This window comes from Gymnodraco acuticeps, unplaced genomic scaffold (genome assembly GCF_902827175.1).
Source record: "Gymnodraco acuticeps unplaced genomic scaffold, fGymAcu1.1, whole genome shotgun sequence".
Taxonomy (NCBI): Eukaryota; Metazoa; Chordata; class Actinopteri; order Perciformes; family Bathydraconidae; genus Gymnodraco; species Gymnodraco acuticeps.
The window spans coordinates 1,814,636-1,837,155 of NW_022990358.1; the positions used below are offsets into that span (position 1 = coordinate 1,814,636).

Here is a 22,520-nt window from a genome sequence, read left to right on the forward strand (position 1 = left end):
AGCTGGAGAGCAGACCGTTTTTGACCGAATATATTTCATTTACTAGTTCTTTTGATTTTTGGAAATTATAATATTCTATATTCAATACATTTTGAGGTTGTTTCCTTTAAGGTTGGGATCATAAGATTAAGCAGACACCACTGAAATGTTATCCAAAAATTATAGTTTTGAATAATATTAATGTAGCCTAATCTTATCTCTTAACTGTGCAGCAATATTGGGTTTAAAATGAAATAATCCACCAAAATTGTGTTTTAGAATTTAAACGTCATCATTATGAATGAGGCTTCAAACTATTCGGTAAAGCCCTAAAAGGTAACTTAATTTTTTTAGTAATCGCTCGGTGTGACAAATATAGTAATGTTGTTTGGCTTCTCATAAGGGACATATCTCATCACCTGTGTTTACTTGCAGACGAGCCCTTTCCAACATCTCATCTAAGTCCTGCTTGAGTGGATAGGATTAATGTCCTACATTCCAACTGATTGACAGTTGAACTGATTAACCAGCTACCCAAAGATGATATCCCCTCATGCATTAGAGTCCTCGAAATGACACTGGTCCAACTCACGCTGACTCAAGTGACATCACTTAAGGACATTTATTAGACATTGCAAAGACTTGTCTTTAATGCAACCTATTTCAGAAAAGCATTAGCACTCCATCACTCCTTTAAACAGACTTTAATGTGTAACATCGGTAGGTTTCTTTCATTCATAACTTTCTCTGACCAGCTTGATCCATCAGTTAAAAACATAAATCCTAAGGATACTCTAATTTGTGAGATAAAAAGGGTACACAAAATAACATCTAAGATGTAGAACATATGTAGGTTGATCTCATGAGGTCAAATGGATGAGATAGTACTCAACATTTGAATTTCCACAGGTTTTCCAAATCGGTTCTGGGTGTTTTCTATGCAGCAGGTACAGCTCCTGGTCCAGGTCCAGACTCAGTTATGTGCTGATATGTCCACCAGCCTGAAAGCCTCCAGGAACTCATTGATGTCGATGCTCCCGTCCTTGTTGAAGTCGATACTCTGGGCCAGGTCTGCAATAGCCTTGGCACTAATCTCTGTCTTCAGATGAGAGCGCAGGAGTTCCCAGGTCTGATGAAACTCCTTGAAAGAGATTAAACCTGAAAGGAAACACAAGGAGGATGTAGTTGAAAAACTTGTGTAGCATATATAGATATCTAGTGTGATTGCATGCCTTGCATTTTGATGATTAACTTAAAGTTGGAAGGTGTTTTAATGAAGAATGAACAAAGAGTGAGAGTGTTTAAGATTTATATAAAGACCTTTTATTACAGTCTAGAAACAGAAGACTTATCTTCCCACTGTTGTAGACATTTGTGAAATGTGACCAGCTTTTAGACAGAAAGACAAAGACGCTGTGAGGGTGTGGTGATTTGAGCTTAAAGCTAATGTGATTATGCAAACTCGTTTATTGATATATGTATTCTACTAGATTGATAACACAAGATGGAAAACCAGGCGTCAATCAAAAGCAGTAGGGTTTTATCTTCTTGGGAACATCCAATAGTTCTTGAGATATTTCAGTTTGGACCAGAGTAGTGATACCAAATCATTGACTTTCATGAAGTCAAAGCTGCAAGAGAAAACAAAAATGATCTTTTCAGTGGGATCCAAGTGAAGCTGTTTACTGACCTGAATGATCTGTGTCTATGATCCGGAAAATGGTTTCCAGATTGGAGTGGTTCTTGTACATCGTATCCAGGATACTGTTATCTGAGATCTGAAATGGGAGAAACGAATATTGCTAATCTGTGTGTCAGTCTTACATAAACGGTGAGAAAGAAGGATATATATCGGATACAAGTTTTAAAGGCTGACCTCTAATTTGGGTTCAGTGATTGAAAGCTCCTTTATCCACCGCTGGTAGTCCATCATGCCATGCTGGGTGCTGCTGACAAGCTGAGGGCGCAGCACCCTCCAGGGCAGACCCAGATTCAGGACTCTCTCTGTGGTGCTAGCCCAGTGCGTCACAGAGATCATCCCTGAGGCACAGATAGAAATATACAGTAGAGTTAAATTCATTTTGAATAACTAACACAATAAGCTTCCTCTTGAGTGTTAGGGCATTTTTTTACAAGCCATAGGCCATGTGGCTAGTCTTAATGAGTTTCTTTACTTTGACTTGACAGTAGTAATCTATTATGCTCACAAAATCTACATTCTAGATCGTCTTTATATCATCACTATTTTTGGGATTTTATTTAGCATACACTATAGAGGTTTCTCAATACTCAAATTTCTCCTCCTCGACTCCTCGGTCCTCCGGTAGTGACCCGGAAATGAATTTCAGCGCGCCATGTTGAAGGACATCTCATTTCTCTAAATGCACTTCGAGGACCGAGGATCGAGCGTCGAGGATGCTCTCTGGAGGAGCTCTAACCGAGGAGACACTGATGCATCCTCCACGGCTCCTCCACGGATGCATTTCCGGGAACGGTGGAGGCGTGACGCACGGCCGGACTTATGTCAGCCAATGACAGCTCTGCATGCATCCCTTGGATATTATATTAGTAACTGCTTTCATCGCAACGCGATGTTTACAGTGAGAACAGCTGTGAGGTCCGTGCAGAAAGCAGAGCAGTGTGTAAAATATATATCACTCAGTATAACAGGCCTACATTACTTTCTGTATTTGTTTGCTGTAGTTTAGTAGATATCTACAAACAAAGAGTCGATATTTTTCTGAGACCATTTAGTGCTTCACATAATAAAATACACAACGGCTGTAGCCTGATTATGCTTTAGGAGCAGTAGGTGTGTGTGGTACAGTGTGTAGGTGTGTGTGTGGTACAGTGTGTAGGTGTGTGTTGTACAGTGCGTAGATGTGGCGGACAGACGGGTCTCAGTTGGTTTGGTATGCTTACTTTTAATACTTGTACAACTTTTGGCCCGTAATTTCAATTCCCAATTTCAGCGACCAGAGAGAGGGGTGGGGGGGGATATATCCAGTCTCTGATTGTGTTACGTTATTATGAGAGTGCTCTCATACTTGTTTGATTCTGAAATTGTATATATTTATATAAATATATGTGTGTGTATATGTCCGCATCTGTAGCCTGTTATTGTCTCATTATACCGCACTGTGAATGAATTAAAAGTAAATATATAAGTCGTCATGAACACATCTGTCCATCAGACAGAGGGCTGTTGTGCCTCCTGTCATCATTAATGGACGTCTCTTTAAAATGACCGCTCAGAGGAGAGGAGTTCTCATTTCTCTAACCACCTGCTGCTTCCCCTCCTCTCTCCTCGGTTCCCCTCCTCAGTCCTCCGCTCGCATCTCCTGTGGGCAGCACCAAGTCTCGAGGAGGGGAGTCGGGGATAGGAGTCGAGGAGGGGAAATTTGAGTATTGAGAAACCTCTTATATGTTCTCTTTGTCCCCTATGTCAGGTACATATCAGACTGCTGCAAAAATTCCATGTCAGTCCTACCAAATCAGGTTTACCAGTTGTTAACCTTTGTCCAACGTATAATCCTGCAATTTGGTTATTTTCCTGCTTTGAGTTTGATGGATCAGACTTAAGTGGTGGTAAGAGAAACTGCCCTAAAAGTGTAACGATCTATCACTGCTGCTCAGTACCTTTGTTGTTAGGATCAAACTCCTGGAAGGCACTGATGAGATCAGACCTATGTACGAAAAGTTGTTCCCTCAGAGCTTGCAGAGCGGATCTCTCCGTCCAGCCAACACTGACAAAAAAAGGAAGATTATTTTTTTCAGTAAATCTTGGAATCACTGGGAAATAAACTGATCATAATGTGATCATACGATCTCAATATTTTGCGATGTTAATAAAAAATACATCTTTTGATGCTCCTGAACACATCATCGGTGATGTAACCAGGGGTTATCGGGTGTTTCGGTTCTTTCGACATCATACACTCTTGCCCTGGCGATGGCCTCTGGGATGGGTTTCACAACCTGATCATAGCGCAAGGCCCTGACAAAGAGCCACTGGGCAGCTGCTCAGGATGGGCTCCAACATTCCCTTGCCTGGGCATTGCGGGCATGCCGGGTATTCCACTTTGCCCCAGGTGAAGAGGTTCGAATGGCTGGACAAGATATGGTACACTACCTGGACCAGGACTTTGATTCGTTGAGGTACTGCCCGTCGAAGATCAGTCAATGTGACTTTACGGTCCATGGCCTGCTCCCACCTCGTCCAGGCCCCTTGCTGCCTCAGGCCAACCGCTCTGCTAGTCCGCTCCTCCTCAACTGCTGCCCTTACTTCCTCCTGTACCAGCCTGCACCTCTCTTCTCCCTTGGCCTTGTCGTACTGGGGGGTTCTGAAGGTTCCCAGTCCAGCTCTCCCCTGCATCAATGTTCCCACTATTGCTTTGTGGTGGATCTGAGACTTTGCTTGCAAAAAAGCTTTGTCGGCTCTCCACTTCCTCCCACTTTTTACTTCCACCCCTGCCTGTGCCTCCTTGGGGTCATTGGAGTCCTTATATATTATTACCTCTATGGCTCGAGTCAAGTCCTACAGGGACTTCAGGGAAAGATGGAGTTCGGTGTTGTTCCCGTACAGGCAGGGCTGGACTGGGACAGCAAATCGGCCCTGGCATTTAGACCCAGACCGGCCCAAATCCATAAAACAAACGAATAGTAGCGGTTCCTGACAAGAAGAATAACTCAGTATAATTTTAAAAAAACACTATTATTATCCTTTTTACGTACCAGGGAAAAACTAAACTAATACATACAACAAGTATGTGTAACTATCAATCATTAGAAATTAGACCTTCAAACCCTCTCACAAAGCGAACAGTGACCGAGCAGGGGGGTCTGATGGTGGTGGAGGCGGGGAGGGAGCGGATCAACAGCTTGAGCAGCTGTCAACTCAACATTGTAAATAACCAACCAAAAACGATCACCGGTTCATCTTGTTTTTGGCGTGAGAATAGTTTGGGCAGCGTGAGAGCGTGAGATTGAGAGTGAAAGCGTGTGTCACACGCTAGATGCGTGAGAGTTGGCAACCCTGGTTTACCTGCTGCAGGTGGGGCCGACCAGTTATACAAGAGGGAGATAATAGCTGTACTTCTTTTTTAATGAGCCACATGCCATGATGCACCAACTTCAGACTTCCTTACAGAGCCACTCCTCCAACACACACGAACGCGCACATGACCAATGAGGGCACGAGATAAGTTTGTGCACAGATGGAAGGCTGACAGGCAGGTAGGCCATCCCAAGTTCCCATCAGCAAAAACACGTGGGATTGCTATCCTGGCTCCAAAATGGTGGAATGAGCTCCCCATTGAAATCAGGACAGCAGAAAGCCTACACATCTTCCAGACTGAAAACTCATCTCTTTCGACTCCACTTCGAGCGATATAATTACTAACAAAGCACTTATATACTAATAAAGGACTGGCTTATCTAAAGCCAGTTGAGTAGCACTTGAAATGTTTGGCTCTATGAAACCTGATGTACTTATATGATTCTGTTTTCTTCAAGGTTGTGTCTTCCTGGTGGAACGGACTTATTGTAAGTCGCTTTGGATAAAAGCCTCAGCTAAATGCAATGTAATGTCTGGGGGGGTATGCCCCCCCCAGAAGAAAAGTTTTAAAAATAACCCCTTAAATGATGACTTCTAGTGAATTTAGGGGGGGGACCCTATAGTGCCCTGCCTCCCCTTTCTATGACAACACAATAGAGATAGGACCAGATGAGTCTACAGGATGAGTCGACGGCATCTTTTCTTGGGCTTGTTTCTCCCACAGATTGACCCTTCTGATATGACTCCCTGATAAACACTGCTATGTCATTGATTAGGTTGAAAAGTGTTCCACATTCGATGACAGTTTGGGTAGTTTCAGCCAGGACAAGATTAAGAACATGAGCATAGCACCACACATGGACATGAGTGGGTGACTGGGAGGTCATCAGTGCAGAAAATCCTTTGTACCGGCCTTGCATATTGGATGCTCCATCTGTTGCATTACCTATACAAATGCCCTTGTCCAGTTTCAGATGCTCTAAGACCTCTGAGATCAAGTTCACAAAGTATTGTCCGGTGGATGCATGGCACTTCACTAAAGCCACAAGCCTCTCTTGCACAGTCTCATTGACATATTTTAAGATTACTGAACACTGATCCTGAGAAGTTATGTATTGTGTTGTGTCCAGCTGAACAGAAAACATTCCGGCCTTCTGGACATCACTGAAGATACTTTCTTTGATTAGACTACCAACAGTTTCTATTATGGAGTTAACAGTAGTTTTGGAGAGTAGGGTGATGAGAGACCCTCTACCTTTTGTTCCACTGGATTGGTGCAATTTCTTGCTCTTCTCTACGCAATCATCCAGATGCTCTTTTAAGCAGACATCATACTTTCCTAATAAAAGGATGAGCTCCAAAAAGTTACCGTGGTCCACGGTGTTGTCAGCTAGCATATATGCTCCCTCATTCTCCACCTGCCTGCACTTTCACCACATCCACCACACGCTCCAAAACCTGACGTCTCTTTCAGACTTGTTCCCTATGAGCAGACATTTGACTGCCAGCAAACATGCTTTCAATGTCTGCTTTAGAGCACCGTAAGAAAAAAGCTTCAGCACAGGTTGAATGTGTAATGCTCTTTTCGTGCTCCTCTGTACGCTGGTGTGCGTGCCTCCAATCTGACATTCCAGTTATAAATGTGCCAGTGTCAGTCCTCTTCCCAAATGCCAGACATACAAAACAAAACAACATATGACGTCCCTTGCAATATGTAAGCCACTTTCTGCTGGTGCCATCTTTACAGGTGAATACCTTCTGCACAACTGGATTTCTGGTATGTTGTTGTGGGTGCTGTTCTAAAAACATCTGTAACATAGATCGGCTCGGGGCGGGCAAAGTAATCTATGTCCTCCTGCTCTTTGCTCTCCTCACTCTCGCTGACACTCTCCTCCTCTGGGGATGCTACCTGGCTCAACACAATGATACAGAATGAATGGATTCCCTGATAGAGGTCCATACAAATAGGCATTGACATAACAATACCACACAGTTAATGGTCAAAACTACATGTGTGCCTCAATTTTTTATCTATTTCTATATGATTCATTCTATATATTGTCAATCAAAACTACCACAAAAAGCTGACTATACAAACATTTTTCAGGTCCCAAAAGACCACTGTTGCCCTTATAACCAAATAAGTAAATAAACTAAACAAAACAAGCTGCCAGCTGACAGTAATTGTTCATGAATGTTGGTTAACTTTCAATGAGACAACGTATCAGAGTCCCATTAAGCTATATTTTAACTTGCCAGGGAAAACCTAAAAAAGACAGCTTACTAGCTTGTAGGCTAACGAATGTTTCTCTTATAATATTTGTCTTATTAGTGCTTCATCAAAGGGATATTAATGGGTTCCAGAACGACAGAGTATCATAACCTTAATAATAATCTTTTCCTAATTGTCTTAGCTTCTGCTTACCGCGAGTTCTCCACGCTCTCCCCACTCGCGCTGATCTCTCTCCCTCATCTTCCTCACCACCAATATCGGCCACGGGTTAGAAGAAGATGGACCTGCACCTGTACTAAACATGTCGGTTATTTTGACACAAGCGGCAGCATCAGCACGAAGGGCCTGCTTTTTTTTTTGCCCGCAATTTTTCTGCTCCCCCTTTTCGCTTGGCCTTCGCCTTCGCCATTTCTAACTCGAACTTTTTTTTTTCTCGAAAAAAAAGGCAGTTTGGCTTCAACTGCCGGCTCACCTCCTGGGGGCGTGATATAATGATGCACACCGAGCGGCCAAAGGGGGAGGTGATTAAAGATTTGATTCGGCCGGCCCAGTGTCAATTACTAAAAACACAAGGCCAATCTACCCGTCTTATGGGCCGGGACTTCAGAAAAAAAAAAATGACGTGTCGGCCCAAAAGGCACGTCGGCCCACCGGGAACATGCCCGGTATGCCAGATGGCCAGTCCAGCCCTGCGTACAGGGCGATACTGCTAAGGCTTCTTGGCAATCACAACCACCTCCGGAGGAAACTGCTGTAATATCACTCGACGGAAAGTATTAAAAATGCAGTTCTGTCATTCTGATGTCTGTGCTGCCCTGTCTTTGTACCTTTGTCTCAGGGTGAGCTCTCTGCATGTGGTGCTGGCCTGATACTGAATGATGTGGGGGACCAGGTCAGGTCCCATTCTGATGAAGGCGCCTCTGTTGCTGCCCACCTCGTAGTAATTAGACGCTGAAAATATAGTAATCACCTAAATGCAACATAAGAGTCAATACCGTAAGTCTTAACATGAATAGTAAACGTGTAGAGATATGCTGTTTGTTAATCACTAATTTCTAATTGCTTTCAGATTAAATGTTTAATTAAATGGAAAAACAACCGCACAACCGTCATTTTGTACTTTTTTCTTAATTTCCTGTTTTTCATCTCCTGTCATACTCAACAAAGCTACTCAAAACCTAAAAGTACGGAAGCACAAAGTGGATTTGATGAAAGTATCATTTTAAAATCTAATTCCACTCTAATTTCCGTATATATTTATGTTGTATTTCAGTAAATAATTCAACATCAATTTTGCCCCGTACTCATTTTGGTGTTCAATTACCACATTACAAATATTTGTGTTTTGAGTAAATGCTAATTACATCTTTGAAAAAGGAAAAACTATGTTTTAACACGTGGAAAGTTGTAATGTTTTAAATAAATTCAAATCAACATTTACCATTTAAAAGAGTCCTTTATGGGCTTCCATACAAAAGTACCTGTTCCCATAGTCAGTATTGCAACTTAAACTCTTTCTTGTGTGTCTTCGTGCTCACCCTGCGGTTGTGGCAAAACTCGTATCCGTCCTGTTTGCACTCGTGGGAGCGGATGAGGAGCTGCAGGTTGTTTCTTCGCAGCACCTCCTCAGTGACATCTGGCCCCCAGTAGCAGCCTCTGCCTCGCACCTCATTGGGAATGCATCCATTTTGAGGCATTGGGTCACTCCACAATACATCCACTATCTGGGAAGTCAAATGAATCAGTAAAAAAGTCAGTGAAATAATAAAATGTGTGCATTATGGAGCAATACTACATGTTGAACATCTGCCAAAACATTAACAACCACTGAGACCACTTACTTGTTTCCACTCATCCAAATCTGTCTCTGTTGTTTTAGACTCCAGGTATGAGTCAGACTTCTTCAGTTCACATCTGGCCTGATCAAACCCAGACAGCCTGCACCTGCTATTTAGCTTCTCATCCACCGACAAGTCTAACTTACTGCACACAGGGGTGTTGTTGAGCGAGCGGCGTGGGAGGTCGTGCCTGTGATCCGGGGCCGAGCTGTGGTAAGTCAGAGAACACACTCGACGCCGGCCTTCCACCTGACCACAGGCCTCTCTTTCCCTGTTTTCGTTCATCTTAGTCATACAGCCATGGACTTTCATTTTAGGAGGCCTGAGAGCCGATGCATACTGCAAACATTCAAAAATACACAGACCCTTGGTATGATGATCATGATAACAATTCTTCATTTGCTGCCTGTAAATTGCCCCACATACACAAATGTTATTATCCCTGAAGCCATCTTACTTTTTGTCTGTCCACTCTAGCTATCTTGTCAAGGTCTGTGGTGTCAGAGATCCCACCGTGAACAATCAGCACTTTGTTATCAATCACTGTGGCCAAAGGTAGCCAGCTGAAAATCATCTGGAGGAGCTTTAGGATCTTCTTGCCATGCACCTGCAGAACAAAGCGAGCCATAAAGTGAGTTCTTAATATGAACTCATTATTTTATTCATTTGGGCACATTCAGTTGCAGACTAAAACAGGAGTAAAAGTGTATTCACTATTTCCAGTTGTGGATTAATAGACATTTGGTATTATGTGAGTTAATACGCAAGCAGGCATTGGACTAACTGAGTCAAACTACATCATGATGATGCAACATGTCCCCCAGGGTTTTAAATAGTCTTAGTACAACAAAATAGGACAATACGTTGAGTTGAATGCAAATCAAACAAAACCTACCCTGTATTTTCCCAAAACTTCTTTAGTGAAGCCATATCTGAAAAAAACACACATTAAACAACTAGGTTAGTATACACACCAGCTGTAGGTTGAATATAATAAGAATGAAACCATATACAGTGTGAGCATTTTGTGATTGGCCTCGAACCTCAGATTAACAATGTGGTCCTCATGGTTCCCTCTGTTCAGATGGACGTCATTGGGGTAGACCAGCAGGAAGCCGAATAGGGTGAGAAGGATCTCTAAAGAGTTTTTACCACGATCCACAAAGTCTCCATTAAAAACATATGGTTTATCAGAGGACGGCAAACCGTTCTGAAAGGGGTACAATAAGATGACACCTTTTATTAAGTATAACAAAATGTGTGGTGATGCAGCAGAAAACCAGAAATAAGTACAGAGAAATACAGAACCAAAATATGAACAAGAATAATCAAAATAGGAGGTTAATACTAGTAGAAGAGTAGAAACTATACTATACGCTTCTCAAACTTTTTTCAGTAATGTACCCCCTTTGAAACATTTTCTCAGCCAAGAGACCCTGACCAACCCCGAACATTTTTGATCGAAAAAAAAAGCCTATACAAATAATTCCAATATAGTGATGTTCCCTGATTTATTAACTCCTTTACAACAAACTAAGGATATTTTCATTTTATGCATGAAAAAAAAGAACATAACGACATAACTGATTTTTCAAAGGAGTTTTTCAACTGAAGTAATATCTGTTTAACAAACCAATGAACACAATGATATATTATGCAAAACTATAAAATACAATACACAAATTTGACATGTTTATATGAGGACCCCCTTGGTGGTTCTAGGAATATTTTATATAAAATTGTGTTTTCTATTTAACTTATTATACTAAGATTATTTTTGTAATCATGCATGGTATTTTTTTAATTAACTTTTTTTTTTAAATCTCACGTACCCCCTGCAGTACCCCAACGTACCCTTAGGGGTCCGCGTACCCCCATTTCAGAATCACTGCTATACGAGAATGGTCTATACAAGAGCAATTAAAGGCACTTTGGATTAGTATGATTAGAGAGAGTAAGGTGTTGAAATGAACATCTCTGTCTGACAATTTGATTAATTGAATGTAATGAGTACCTTGTAGAATATCAACAACAGGTCTTCAAGGTGCCCGTGTAGATCCCCTGGGAAAGAGATAAATAATGAATTCATATTTGTTACAGTGTAACTGCATGCTCAAGAACGTTAAGAAAATAATGTGGGAGAAAAGATCTGAGAACAATATATACAGGAAAGGCCTGCTGTTGAGTACCGCATATGGTAATGGCCTTTGTATGGCAGGCGATGACGTGACTGATGTTGGGGAAAGTTCTCAGAAGTCTCCAAGTCTCTCCAAGAAGCTGCAGAACATATCGAGCATGAAGCTGCTACTAGAAAACAAAGAAAGTGTGTATAAACCGAGCACAGAGGAGAAAAAGCAAACCTTGGATTGAACACCTTTGGGGATATACTCATGTACTTACTTCTTTGTGCTTGAAGGCCTCCACCAGCTTTGACACCCCACAGAACGTCACGGGGAACATCAGATGGGGGCCTGTGTAGCTTTTTGTCACCTCAATGCTCTTGTAGCAAAAATATCTCTCCCACTCTGTGTCAAGACAGATTTCATTCTTACGAAATATGTGGGATATAAGGTTTCCTATGGTAAAGGTGTAGAGAGGAAGTGAAGAAGTAAGGGCAAACCCACATTATGTTTCTCAGCAGATAGTAGACTGGTTAAACTCAGATTATCTGACTGTCAGTAATCTAATGAAACCTACTCTGCATCAGTGAAGAGTTGAGGTCTGTTTTACTTTCACTGCTGGCTGGGGTGAAGTGGTCCATCAAGAAGCCAAAGTAATTGTAGAGCTGCAGGAAGAAAAAAGACATGTTGTTAAATGTCTTATTTTGAAATTGTCAAATCAAAGTACTGGAAAAAATGACATTTTAGATAAAAATGTTGGGGCCACTAAGGTTATTGTAATAAATCCCAGATGGACCATGGATGCGGAATATCTCAGCCATCCATCTTGTAATGATTATTATTTTTCAATCAAATTGATATATTTTTCACTCTGAACCACAAATGTCAGCCTCATGGTGGTGCTGGAAGGTCTGGAGATCACAACGTTGGTAAGAACTATCCTCTTGGGTCCATGAATGTCTGTTTTAAAATGTAATGGCAGTACATCCAATATTTAAAATGTATATTTCTTACCGACAGCCTGATGTTGCCATCCACAAGGCTTCTAAATGTTGGTGGGTAAGACGAGTTCTGTCAGTGCTCACCTTGATTTGGTCTTGCTCTCCTGCATATTCGATAGACTGGAAGATGTTCCACGTGCACCTGCGTCTCATCTCCAGCCGTGCAACATGCTGACGGTACCAGCGCTGGATTAACAGAGCCGCACTGATCGCTGCAGATTAGGAGACAAGACGGAAGCACTCGGACATAACCATGCTGAGGTAACCTTCCTCTTCCACTATGAACACATTCATATACTAAGTTTGATCCATTCTGCAAGACTTACCAGTGGCAGCTTCACAGAGTGCATACAAATTGAGTAGAAAAGTGAGTTAAAATTGTTTGTTGAGACTTTTGTGTAAATATGTGATGGAGTAAACATATATTTACCTGGAACTGAGATGGACTCTAAAAATGAAAAATAGCATTAAATTATTGCGTAAAAAGGTACATTTGACTCTGGAATTTCACTGGAATAATAAAGGCAGCACCTTTGTGACATTTTGTCAGCAGTGGTTCAGACTTTCCCAGACCACATCCCATGATCCTGTGCTGTTTTCACTGTCAAAGAAAAATATACTTTCATGTGTGAGTGTGAAATGTCTGACCTTGTGTTTTGCAAGCTGCGAAATAATGAAATAATAAACTTTTATAAACAACAAAACACATTTCCCTGTTTCATCTGTTTCACTACAGATTTTTGTAATAAATCAATTGGACAATCAAGTTAACAGTTAGGAGTAAAGCAAATGGAAAAAGACACAAATACTTGATGTTTTAAAACATAATGGCAAATGTTTGCATGGAATACACACTTCAGCATTTCAAGTTTAAGTAATGTTTCCCAAACTTTTTTAAATAGAGCAATCAACAGTAGAAATAAAAGAAAAAGCACCAGACTGGCCGAAAAACCCTTACCTGTTCACGTTACCTTTCTTTCAATATCCCCCTCACTTCTTCTGGACCTTTAAATAAAACTTTCCATTTTGTATGCCCCAAACCAGCCAGCCAAATTATATTTGTTTAAAGAAGAAAAAAGGCAGATATGTAGCATGTGTTATCACTCCATTCATTTCCAAGGCCCAGCAACACAGGTCCCACTGTCTGTAATGTTGTAGTTAGATTTCCCCTCTTGAAGCTACACACTCTCGTCCACCAACACACACATTGGCTCAAGTCTTGTAAATATCAAGGCCAAGTGTCCTGTGCCCTGTGATCACTTTAACAAAACAAGATGCAAGTGGATTAGGATTAAACATTACTACGGCTGTCATGTACGCTGAGTAAACGGATGATGGCTCTGATAAAGGGCAGTATCTGTTTTTAAATCTTGGCCTTGATGCAAGACATGTGTCCTCCCTGTGACTAATGAATAATAACATCAATGTATCTCCATTAGTGGTTAATTGGCCTTGGCTAGCCTGGATAGATAGACTTTAACATTACATATATCATAGTACTAGTCATAGCACCCTTTATATTCAATACAACTCGTACAAATATAGACACAAAATTATCAAATAAAATAAAAAACAGAAACAGTCCTTCTTTTACTTTCCTCACTATGCATGTAAGTGAAGCAGTCATACAACAAGTAGAACACACCAATCAAGGTTGAAGGATTGTAAATGTAACATTATTGGACAAGACATTAAACAATACCGCTTCCAATTATGAGATTCCATAAACTAATCATTTGGGTGCTGTACAATGAGTCTATTGAATTGAATTGTTGCAGCAGGTGTTCTGTCTATCCACAGTCATTATGTTCAAGTCTTGTCGGGCACAAATTAAATCTTAATAGCAATATTTCCCACAGAATGAATCTCCTGTAATGTAGCTTTCTATCTCGCTACACCAAATCCTGCCACATTTTTAATAATGTTTTGTTGAGATTCATCCCAAGAATGTCCTCTGCATGGTGCTTCCTCCCTAGCCCTTGGCCTATTTATAAAGACCCTCTGTGATCACAGCCAGCAGCAGCAGCTGCGGTGGTGTGACTCCCTGCTGTAGTAGAACAAGGACATTGTGGGAGACGTCTGATACTCAAGGACTCCGCTCATGTATAGGTGGTCGAAAACTGCAATATTCCACAGTGACCTAAGGTGACCAATGCGTTATTATAAGAACAACCGACAATTTTGCACATTTTTGTTAGTGAAAAAAAAATCCCATGAAAAAAAATATACATTTGTTTTTGGTTTGTATTAACAGAAACATGACATAAATCCATAAAAAAAACAACTTCACAGTGAAAACTAAACCAAACTGCTGCCTCCTGATAAAACACATTATGAGCAGGCTTAACAGCTACACAACAAAACATAAACAAATTGAAGATTTGCGATAAATATATATTTATCTGTATAATATATATATATATATATATATATATATTCTAGACAATCTATAGCCAGTTAGAAAGATAGATGGATCAAATTATTTATTATTTAAATTGACGTAAAAAGAAAAATGATTTTGTGTAAAACACCCTAAAAACCTATAAAAACTCTCTGATACAAGACACAAAGATGGCTGCCTTATGGGCCATCAGAAATAATTTGATGTAACAGCTGATATAGATATAGAAATATATGAAATATCCCCGGAGTTATCCTCTAAGACTTTATTTTTAAATATTGTCAATTTATCACCATTGTTGAGACCTGATGATCATTTCAGAGCTCAAATCTTCACAGTGTTGTTTAGACCTGTAGGAGGTCTTGTGCAAGAACACATGGCATACTTGTGTTATTATGCCTGTTATTTCACACTGACTGCAAGAGTATTGCCATGTCTTGTATCAGCCTGTACCAACAATTTCTGTGGCACTGCCTATTATGATTGGTTGTACCCTCCAGCAGTAAAACCGTGTTCTTTGGTGCACCATGCAAATATCGCTGTGACCCAGTTTAGTCCACAGTGAGTTAGTAGTCTCTGATTAAAGGGGCCTTAACGACTTTAAACTACCGTTCCTTGCTTGCCTCTCAACTCAGCCTCGTGTTTTGCTCTTTACTCTCATAGAGATGGATAGTTGAGCATGTATGATACTGGTAGTGTGGAATAATATGGTTTAAACATGTACAATACACTATGAGTGGCATCAGAAGGCCCAATGAACCTTTTTTTGTTGAAAGAAGTTTAAAAAAAGAATATGTTCACTGGGGAATATGTGAACGTTTATTCACTGACTATTTGAAGATGTTTTTGCATCTTTTACTTTGTGTAGGCAAAACCATATTCTTGATTTCAAATCCTCCCTAAGAAATCACATCCAGTATTTCACGTCTGGAAGAAATAACTGAACTGATCTCTTTCACACAGGGACAAGACAACAATGTGAAATATCTCAAGGCCAAGCTTTGGTACAGGAAGATAAAAACCCATGTTCCCAGGCCCTGACAAACAATACCTCGTGCAGCATCACTGTCTGGTCACTCCTATCTTCTCTTCCAACCAGAGTCAACCGTAGTCGGCCGCAAGTCCAAATTTGAGAGCAGTTGATCCAAAAGATTGACCATCCGGCCCATACACCATGTCCTTTACGTTTACTGTCATGACGATGCTCCTGTGCTCTTCAATGGTGTTTGCATTTGTCTTGCTGCCATCCGAGGAAGTTTCTGCTGCCCCTGCGAACTCTCCTGTCTCGCAGCACAGGTCAGTACCAACCTATCTGTTCCCTGTCTCTAAAGTGCAATATGTTTGATTTATAAGAGCGCTATTGGTAAATGTTTTATTTCAGGTAGCAAATTTTTACAGTGTTTTGGTACTTAAATAATATTACGCTTTTGTTTGCTGTGTAGTGTATCCATTTTATTATAGATTGCAGGCCCCTATTCAGAGGGGTTCATTTGATACACTGATATCTGAATGAAAGTTGGTTCTATAGAAACCCTCAAATATGCATTATGAATGTGTTATATTAGTCTAAAAATTGTGTAATTGAATATGTCTGCATGCTGGGGTCCCAATGAAGGTGAATTGCATATATTGGGTATGACTTAATACATCTAAGACTCTTTATGATGTTAGTCCTCATTTCACTGTAGTTTTTTAAGCTTGACCTTGCTTTACAAAATCAGCTTTTTATGAAACTACAGCCTCTTGAAACATTACAACTACAAACTACAACACTTGGGCATTCATAGAATATATGGCTTTCATTGATATGTAGCCATTAAGTAGGCTTCTGAGCATTTCTCTTTAAAAAAAAAAAATGCTCCCCATCCAATCGCTAATCAGAATTCATGCAGAACGTTTTTGATACCAAGTCACAGTTGTCCTCTTACTAGTGTTCCAAAAGGTCTTGGGGTGTTAAAGTGTTATTTTGAAGTCATTTTTTCAGTCTCAAATGTTAGAATGTGTTTCATTTTGCATCAAATCTGTGTATCAAATTCCTTGTGACGTATACTGTGGACCTGCTATATCTCCCCTTACCTTGTCAGGTCATAGAGGTTAATACATATTTTGAATAGCCTCAGTGCTGCAGACTTGCTTAACAGATAACATATCCATGATGTGTCCGTGCTGAGTAGTTCTCAGGGAAAAATATATCATTTTGATCTATTTCTAGGAATTTGCAGAGCTGTAACATGCTGTTGCAATTAAGCTTCAGTAGTGTCATAAATTACTCTTCCACAGAGGAATTTGTGTATGCCTAAGAAAATAGTCCCAGAGCTATTGAGGTTATTGAGAGAGTACATGTCTGGCATGTGCAGCTGCTCACAACTACACTTGTTTAGTCTTGATTGGATTGTTAACACAATACTTATTTGTTGTCATGTAGAGCATTTCTTCAATTTTTCTGTGTAATCCTTTTTAATGCAAATGTAACCTTTTATATGATGTTTAGGTGCTCGGGGGGGTCATTGCAGTCAATCAGACAGAGTCTCCTCGAGGGCCTCAACTTGCAGGCTGAGCCACAGCTGCCTGCTGGTGGGCTGGACGGTATCGGAGAGAAATGGAGGACCACCTTCGGCTCTATTGCTCACAGAGTGAAGGACAATGGTGGTATGTAACACCCAAACACTTTGAAGAAACCTTTGTCGAGCCCACATTTTGTACAGCTTTAATTTAATCTTAAGAGGTTTTCACATTCAAACTGAATTGAACGTTTTTTTGTCCTTACAGTTCCAGTGGCCTCTGGCAACTCCGTGTCCCCTGATGGTGGAAACAGTACAGACCTGAAGTGCTGTTCCATGGCCTCTGAGATCTTCATGAAAGGTATGCACCAATGTGTGCATGTGTTCATGCATGCATGCAAATTGACATGCAAAAATATATAAATGCATGTACTAAAATGTCCATTATTATGTGTTTCAGATCTGGGCTGGGAAAACTGGATTATCCATCCTGCCAGCCTGACCATCGTCAAGTGTGCACTCTGCAACCCCGCAGGGCACCCTGTGCAATGTCCACCATCCCAAACCACTCAGGTATAATTCTCTATATTAGAACAGTGAAATAAATGTCCTCCAACCCCAATTACCTTATGTTTTACTGTTAAATGTATAGCTTTGTTTATTGTACTTGCTTCCTCTTCTACAGTCCTACACGTCTTTGTTCACCTCTTTGCCTAAGTTACATTGGAGCTACAAACACCAAATAGTTTGCCTGTGTGTGCTCAGGAGGGAAAACAGCTGCCAATAGATAAGCCTGTTCTCTCACTCTGCCAACACAAATATACAAATGAACCAAATTCAAGCTGAGACACTCCCAAAACTTTGGTCAATCAGAAATGAATGCAGTGTACGTGCTAAGGAAACATAACGTTGTGTACCATCTTTATGCGATCTTATAAATAACTTTGCAAAAGAAAAAATACAACTAAGATCTAGACTGCATCTTTTAAATGAAACTGTTTGGAAACTAATTTGTAATTTGTTATTTTATATTTAATTTTTCTACACTTTTTTATTTCTGTACTTTATGTGTAACACGTCCACCATAGCATGCACCACTTTTTTGCATTTCTATCAAGAATATAAATATTCACACGTTCTTAACGTCCATTTTTGTTCAAACTGTGTTATCCAACATAACCTCTTTAACTCCTCCTCTCTTTTTTTCTCTCCAGGTGCCATGTTGTCAGCCCACCTCCCTCCAAATGGTGCCTGTTCTCTATGTGGATGAGTTCAGCACCCTCATCATCTCCTCCGTGCAGCTGGCCAGCAGCTGCGGGTGTGGGCCTAGTAACCTCCAGCAGCCAGGCACAAAGTAAAGTTTGTTTTATAGTCTTGTGTATGTGAACCACCTGGTGCACACACACACACAAAATACAGAAAACTTAGTGATACATTATATGCAGGCCTATCTTCTCTCTATAGACTTATCTTAGATCCTTTCAGTGTGTATTCAGCACCGAGTGTGGGAACCAAAGCAAAGTCTCTCTCAGTTTTGCATTCCTGTTTCTCCTTTCAAACAAGAATGTGCCAGCACAAATCTGATCATTTTTTTATTTTAGAGGTTAACTGCCAATGATTATTATGATGATGATAATAATGATACTGCAGACCCATCAAAAATGCATTTCTGTAGATAAGTCCAACTATTTCTTTTGCGCCAAGAGCTGCAGAGAGCTGGAGGCGAAACACTGCCAGCTAATCTTTAAATACATCTTATGGGTGAAGAGCACTATTTAAAGCTGCTAACTATTACAGAGTGTTCCTAACAAAAATGTGAGACTGTACAGAGCCAAATCCTTACTCATACCAGTTGTTTCCCCCCATCTGTGAACGACTCCTTTCTTGGGCAATTTAATTCAAAAGGCATATAAAAATAATAATAATATACATATATATGACAACAATTCACAATCACATTTCATATCAATTTTTCCTGAGTAGGGACATCTTCTGTATGGTGCTTTCTTTTAGCCCTTTCAACTTGCAGAAAGCAACAATGCCCCATTGCAACTACCAAAAAACATTCACTTTTGGAATGAATCATAATTAGGTATAAAAATGACATTAAAAAAAAAATCAAACAATTTTTTCTTGACATAACCTTCTTTGAGATATGCCATTAGATCATAGTTTTGACCCAAAGCAGTTTTTCCCTTTTTTTTCCATAAATGAACCCAAAGAATGTTGTTTGATTTAAATAAATGTCCTCTTATATACATGTTCTACAGCAGAGGTCTTGTTTTCCCTCATATGCCTGTAACTTGCTATAGTTCTCAGTTTATCATTTTGTTAAGCTTTTGTCTACTGCTGACTTTACAAAATTACCTCACCATGTACTTTATTTTATTTTTCAACTATTACTTATTATATTGACATAGCACCATAACTTGTATTTAGATCTCGTACAAAATATTGTATTTTGCTAATGAAACTGCTATAGCATGCTAATCATTTGTACCAATTTCCTGATTTTTTGCTTACAAACTTTTGAATAAAGATGATTCAAATCAAAAATGTTTTGCTCTCAGCTGTTTTTCCTGCAAACATTTATTATGGACTATAACTCTTGATTACTATTTTGGTAAAGCAGTTCCTTAGTCCAGCCTTTAGGTGTTTCACATTTCAAGTCTAGAGGGAGGAAAATAACCTGGAGGATAGGCACTGCGCTCCAGGAAACCCTCCTCATTTCAGTGTAAGAGCAGCATGTTGCGCAGTTCTGAAAGTCTTGAACGTTTATAGCTGCTGTGCATGCAAAGTTTTTTCCTGGCTGAAGTTGAATCTTATCCTATGGTTGTCAGGTTGTGCAAGCAATATATTGATCCAGGACAACAACTATCCCACAATAGGACAAGAAGATCTGGACCAATCGCTCAACATTGCCAGCAATTGGATGTTTTATTGATACTGGACAGAATGTCAACATATTTCACTTTGTGGGTGTTTTTTGGCATACTGTCCCCCTTTCTGCTGGCTGAAGGGGCAGCTCATTGTTCAGAGAGGGAAGGGTTGGTGAAACTGCTGCCCAAGAGACCCTTATCAAACTGTTTGACCGAGTGCACTCAGATGACCTACCATAGGAAACTTCAACTTGAGGACAACCATAACATACAGCTCTCATATTGCACAGAAGGTAAGGCATCTCTCAGTTACAATTTCAACCTGTCCTTGACTAAATGTGCAGACAGATATCAGTAGTGCAGGTGGTCTTCTTATGTCAGACCATCGCTGTCTGACTGTTTTATGTGGCACATCCAATGTGTATAGCCCTTCATAAATGAGTCTCTCTTCCTAGGAGACCCCGGGGAATACTGTTGGTCTACGCAGCTCAAGTGCAACATTGGAGAAAGCTTTGTGCAGGCCTACATGGTGTTGCCTGTGGATGTATCTGTAGCTGGACATGAGATGCTGGAAGTGAGAGCCACTGTCCCCTCTGCCACCACACTGCTCAGACACAACAGCCCCACCACAATCGCAGACGACTGTGGCCTCCAATACGACGTGGCGCCACAATTCAGTACCGAGAACACGGGGAACTCTTTCTGCATACAGGTTGTTTCCCCGGTTGATTCCCCGGTTGTTTCCCCGGTTGATTTTCTCAAATGTCCTCCTTTTCTGGTCACCTTCTGGGAGAGAAAACCAAATCAGATCAACCAAGGAGGTGATGGATTGCACTGTACAAATACTCAGCCCTGCATTGAGCATGTTACTTAAGTAAAAGTGCGTAGGTATAGTAACTAAAATGTACTTCCGGTATTACAATTTGATATCATTGTATTGTTATCATCTCATTCATTAATGTGTAACCATCACTTTAGTAATTTTTAGATTTTGAGCAATTTTATTTAAGGCTGCAACTGTTGATTATTTTCATTATGGATGAACCCTTATGTTGTGTTTGGGTCTCCGGTGACCCGTATCAAGGTACAATTATATAATAACTACGCTCTAGTTTTTTTATCGGAACGAGGCTTCATGATTTCAAACCTTTATTTAAGGTGGTCCCATTGAGATCATCGATCTCTTTTTCAAGGGAGACCTGCAGATGATATCCTCCACAACAGCTATATAAACACTACAAAACAGATTTTGACAATTTTAGCCAAGTCTGAAGGTCTCTTAAAAAAAAAAAGTGTATAATTTGGTGTTCAGGTCTGGGAAGACACAGCAGAATTGTTGTGGGTGACTCTGGGGAAAATTTGGCCCAATCAAGATTAATCTTTGACTTTAGACACCCCAACCCCACCCCCTTCATCCACTGTAACAATAATTATTTCACAACATGCACCTGGTTGCCCATCCCTCCCATCCATGGGAACTCAACCTTTCACAAAGAATATGTACACAAACACTTGAACCTGAACACACACATGCACATGTACAATATGTGGTGTGTTTTGGGGCCATAAAATAAAATTACAACAGGATTGTACGGTTATGAATGCATTATAAGTTAGTTATGATGTAGTTAAAACAATATTGGATGAGAGTCATTATTTTTGAGTGTTTTTCTGAGGTAAATCATGGGTCAAAATTGACCCGCGAACACCATGAACGGTAACAGCTTTCGAACACAACACAAGGGTTAAGCTCATGATTATTTTCTATGTTCATTGATTGATCGTTTGGTTTTACAAGTCCAAACCTCACAACTATTGGACAAAGGCATAAAGCAAAGCAAGCTTTTTTGTGTGTTAAATGACAGACAACCAACAAAGTTGTTTCCAATTAATCTGTTGTAAATTGTTTTAGATATATTTTAGATGTCATATATATATTGTATAAGATCTTATTATGTTTTGTATGCAAACATCTTTATTTGTAAAATAACTAGTAACTAGTAGGTGTCAAATAATTTTATAGGACTAATAAGTACAATATTTCCCTCTGAAATGTAGTTGAGTGGAAGTAAAAGGATAATTAAATGAACAGTCCAAGTATCTAAATTGTGTGCTTGAGTACTGTAGTTGAAACAACGCTTGACGCAACTCCCCACACGTTTTGTATGATATTGTTAAAGCTTGATTTATGTGACTTTAAACTTTTAGTTTCGTTGTGAAGGTATTTGATGGCATTTGACCATAGAAGAGCATGTAGATCACTCTAAATGTGTGAATCCATCTTTGTTAAGCAATAATAGAGACTTTTGAAGATCTGAAAAGATATCATTGGTCCAGAGTGATGCAAAAGATGTGAATGGTTGTAAGTGTTTATGGCAATATTAAAAACAATTTATTTTTATTTTGTAGTTGATGTTGTGTTTCAATGTTGAGATTCATTCAATGATATAAATGTACATTTTTGCTAAAAAAGAACCTACTTTTGAAATCTCAATTACCATTACATTAAATT

The 22,520-nt window shown here is 40.0% G+C and overlaps 2 protein-coding genes and 1 long non-coding RNA gene across 3 annotated transcripts; 2 read left to right on the forward strand and 1 right to left on the reverse strand.

The window, feature by feature from the left end:
- Positions 1–381: 381 nt before the first annotated feature.
- On the reverse strand, positions 382–20,769 carry LOC117551319 (serine/threonine-protein phosphatase with EF-hands 2-like). The gene is made up of 18 exons (XM_034224156.1): positions 20,680–20,769; positions 18,902–18,913; positions 12,312–12,439; positions 11,837–11,891; positions 11,507–11,682; positions 11,296–11,410; positions 11,121–11,167; positions 10,150–10,316; positions 10,002–10,038; positions 9,564–9,713; positions 9,413–9,445; positions 9,106–9,166; positions 8,807–8,988; positions 8,096–8,238; positions 3,619–3,725; positions 1,856–2,019; positions 1,670–1,757; positions 382–1,137 (listed from the first exon to the last, which is right to left on the reverse strand). The coding sequence occupies exons 1-18, from the start codon at positions 20,714–20,716 to the stop codon at positions 953–955; spliced, it is 1,887 nt and encodes a 628-aa protein (XP_034080047.1). The 5' UTR covers positions 20,717–20,769; the 3' UTR covers positions 382–952.
- On the forward strand, positions 15,780–18,886 carry LOC117551320 (bone morphogenetic protein 7-like). The gene is made up of 5 exons (XM_034224158.1): positions 15,780–15,924; positions 17,120–17,277; positions 17,398–17,490; positions 17,590–17,702; positions 18,344–18,886. The coding sequence occupies exons 1-5, from the start codon at positions 15,803–15,805 to the stop codon at positions 18,485–18,487; spliced, it is 630 nt and encodes a 209-aa protein (XP_034080049.1). The 5' UTR covers positions 15,780–15,802; the 3' UTR covers positions 18,488–18,886.
- Positions 19,791–22,409, forward strand: LOC117551321. The gene is made up of 2 exons (XR_004569770.1): positions 19,791–20,301; positions 20,464–22,409. It is a non-coding gene; the product is annotated as an uncharacterized LOC117551321 (long non-coding RNA).
- Positions 22,410–22,520: the final 111 nt, after the last annotated feature.

Coding starts and splice junctions, on each gene's coding strand:
- LOC117551320 (XM_034224158.1), top strand. CDS start 15,803: ATGTCCTTTACGTTTACTGTCATGACGATGCTCCTGTGCTCTTCAATG. Junction 17,491..17,589: donor CTCTGAGATCTTCATGAAAG/GTATGCACCAAT, acceptor TATGTGTTTCAG/ATCTGGGCTGGGAAAACTGG. Junction 17,703..18,343: donor CACCATCCCAAACCACTCAG/GTATAATTCTCT, acceptor TTTTCTCTCCAG/GTGCCATGTTGTCAGCCCAC.
- LOC117551319 (XM_034224156.1), bottom strand. CDS start 20,716: ATGCAGAAAGAGTTCCCCGTGTTCTCGGTACTGAATT. Junction 8,989..9,105: donor GGATGAGTGGAAACAAGTAA/GTGGTCTCAGTG, acceptor CTTCCCAGATAG/TGGATGTATTGTGGAGTGAC. Junction 1,758..1,855: donor TCACTGAACCCAAATTAGAG/GTCAGCCTTTAA, acceptor CTCCCATTTCAG/ATCTCAGATAACAGTATCCT.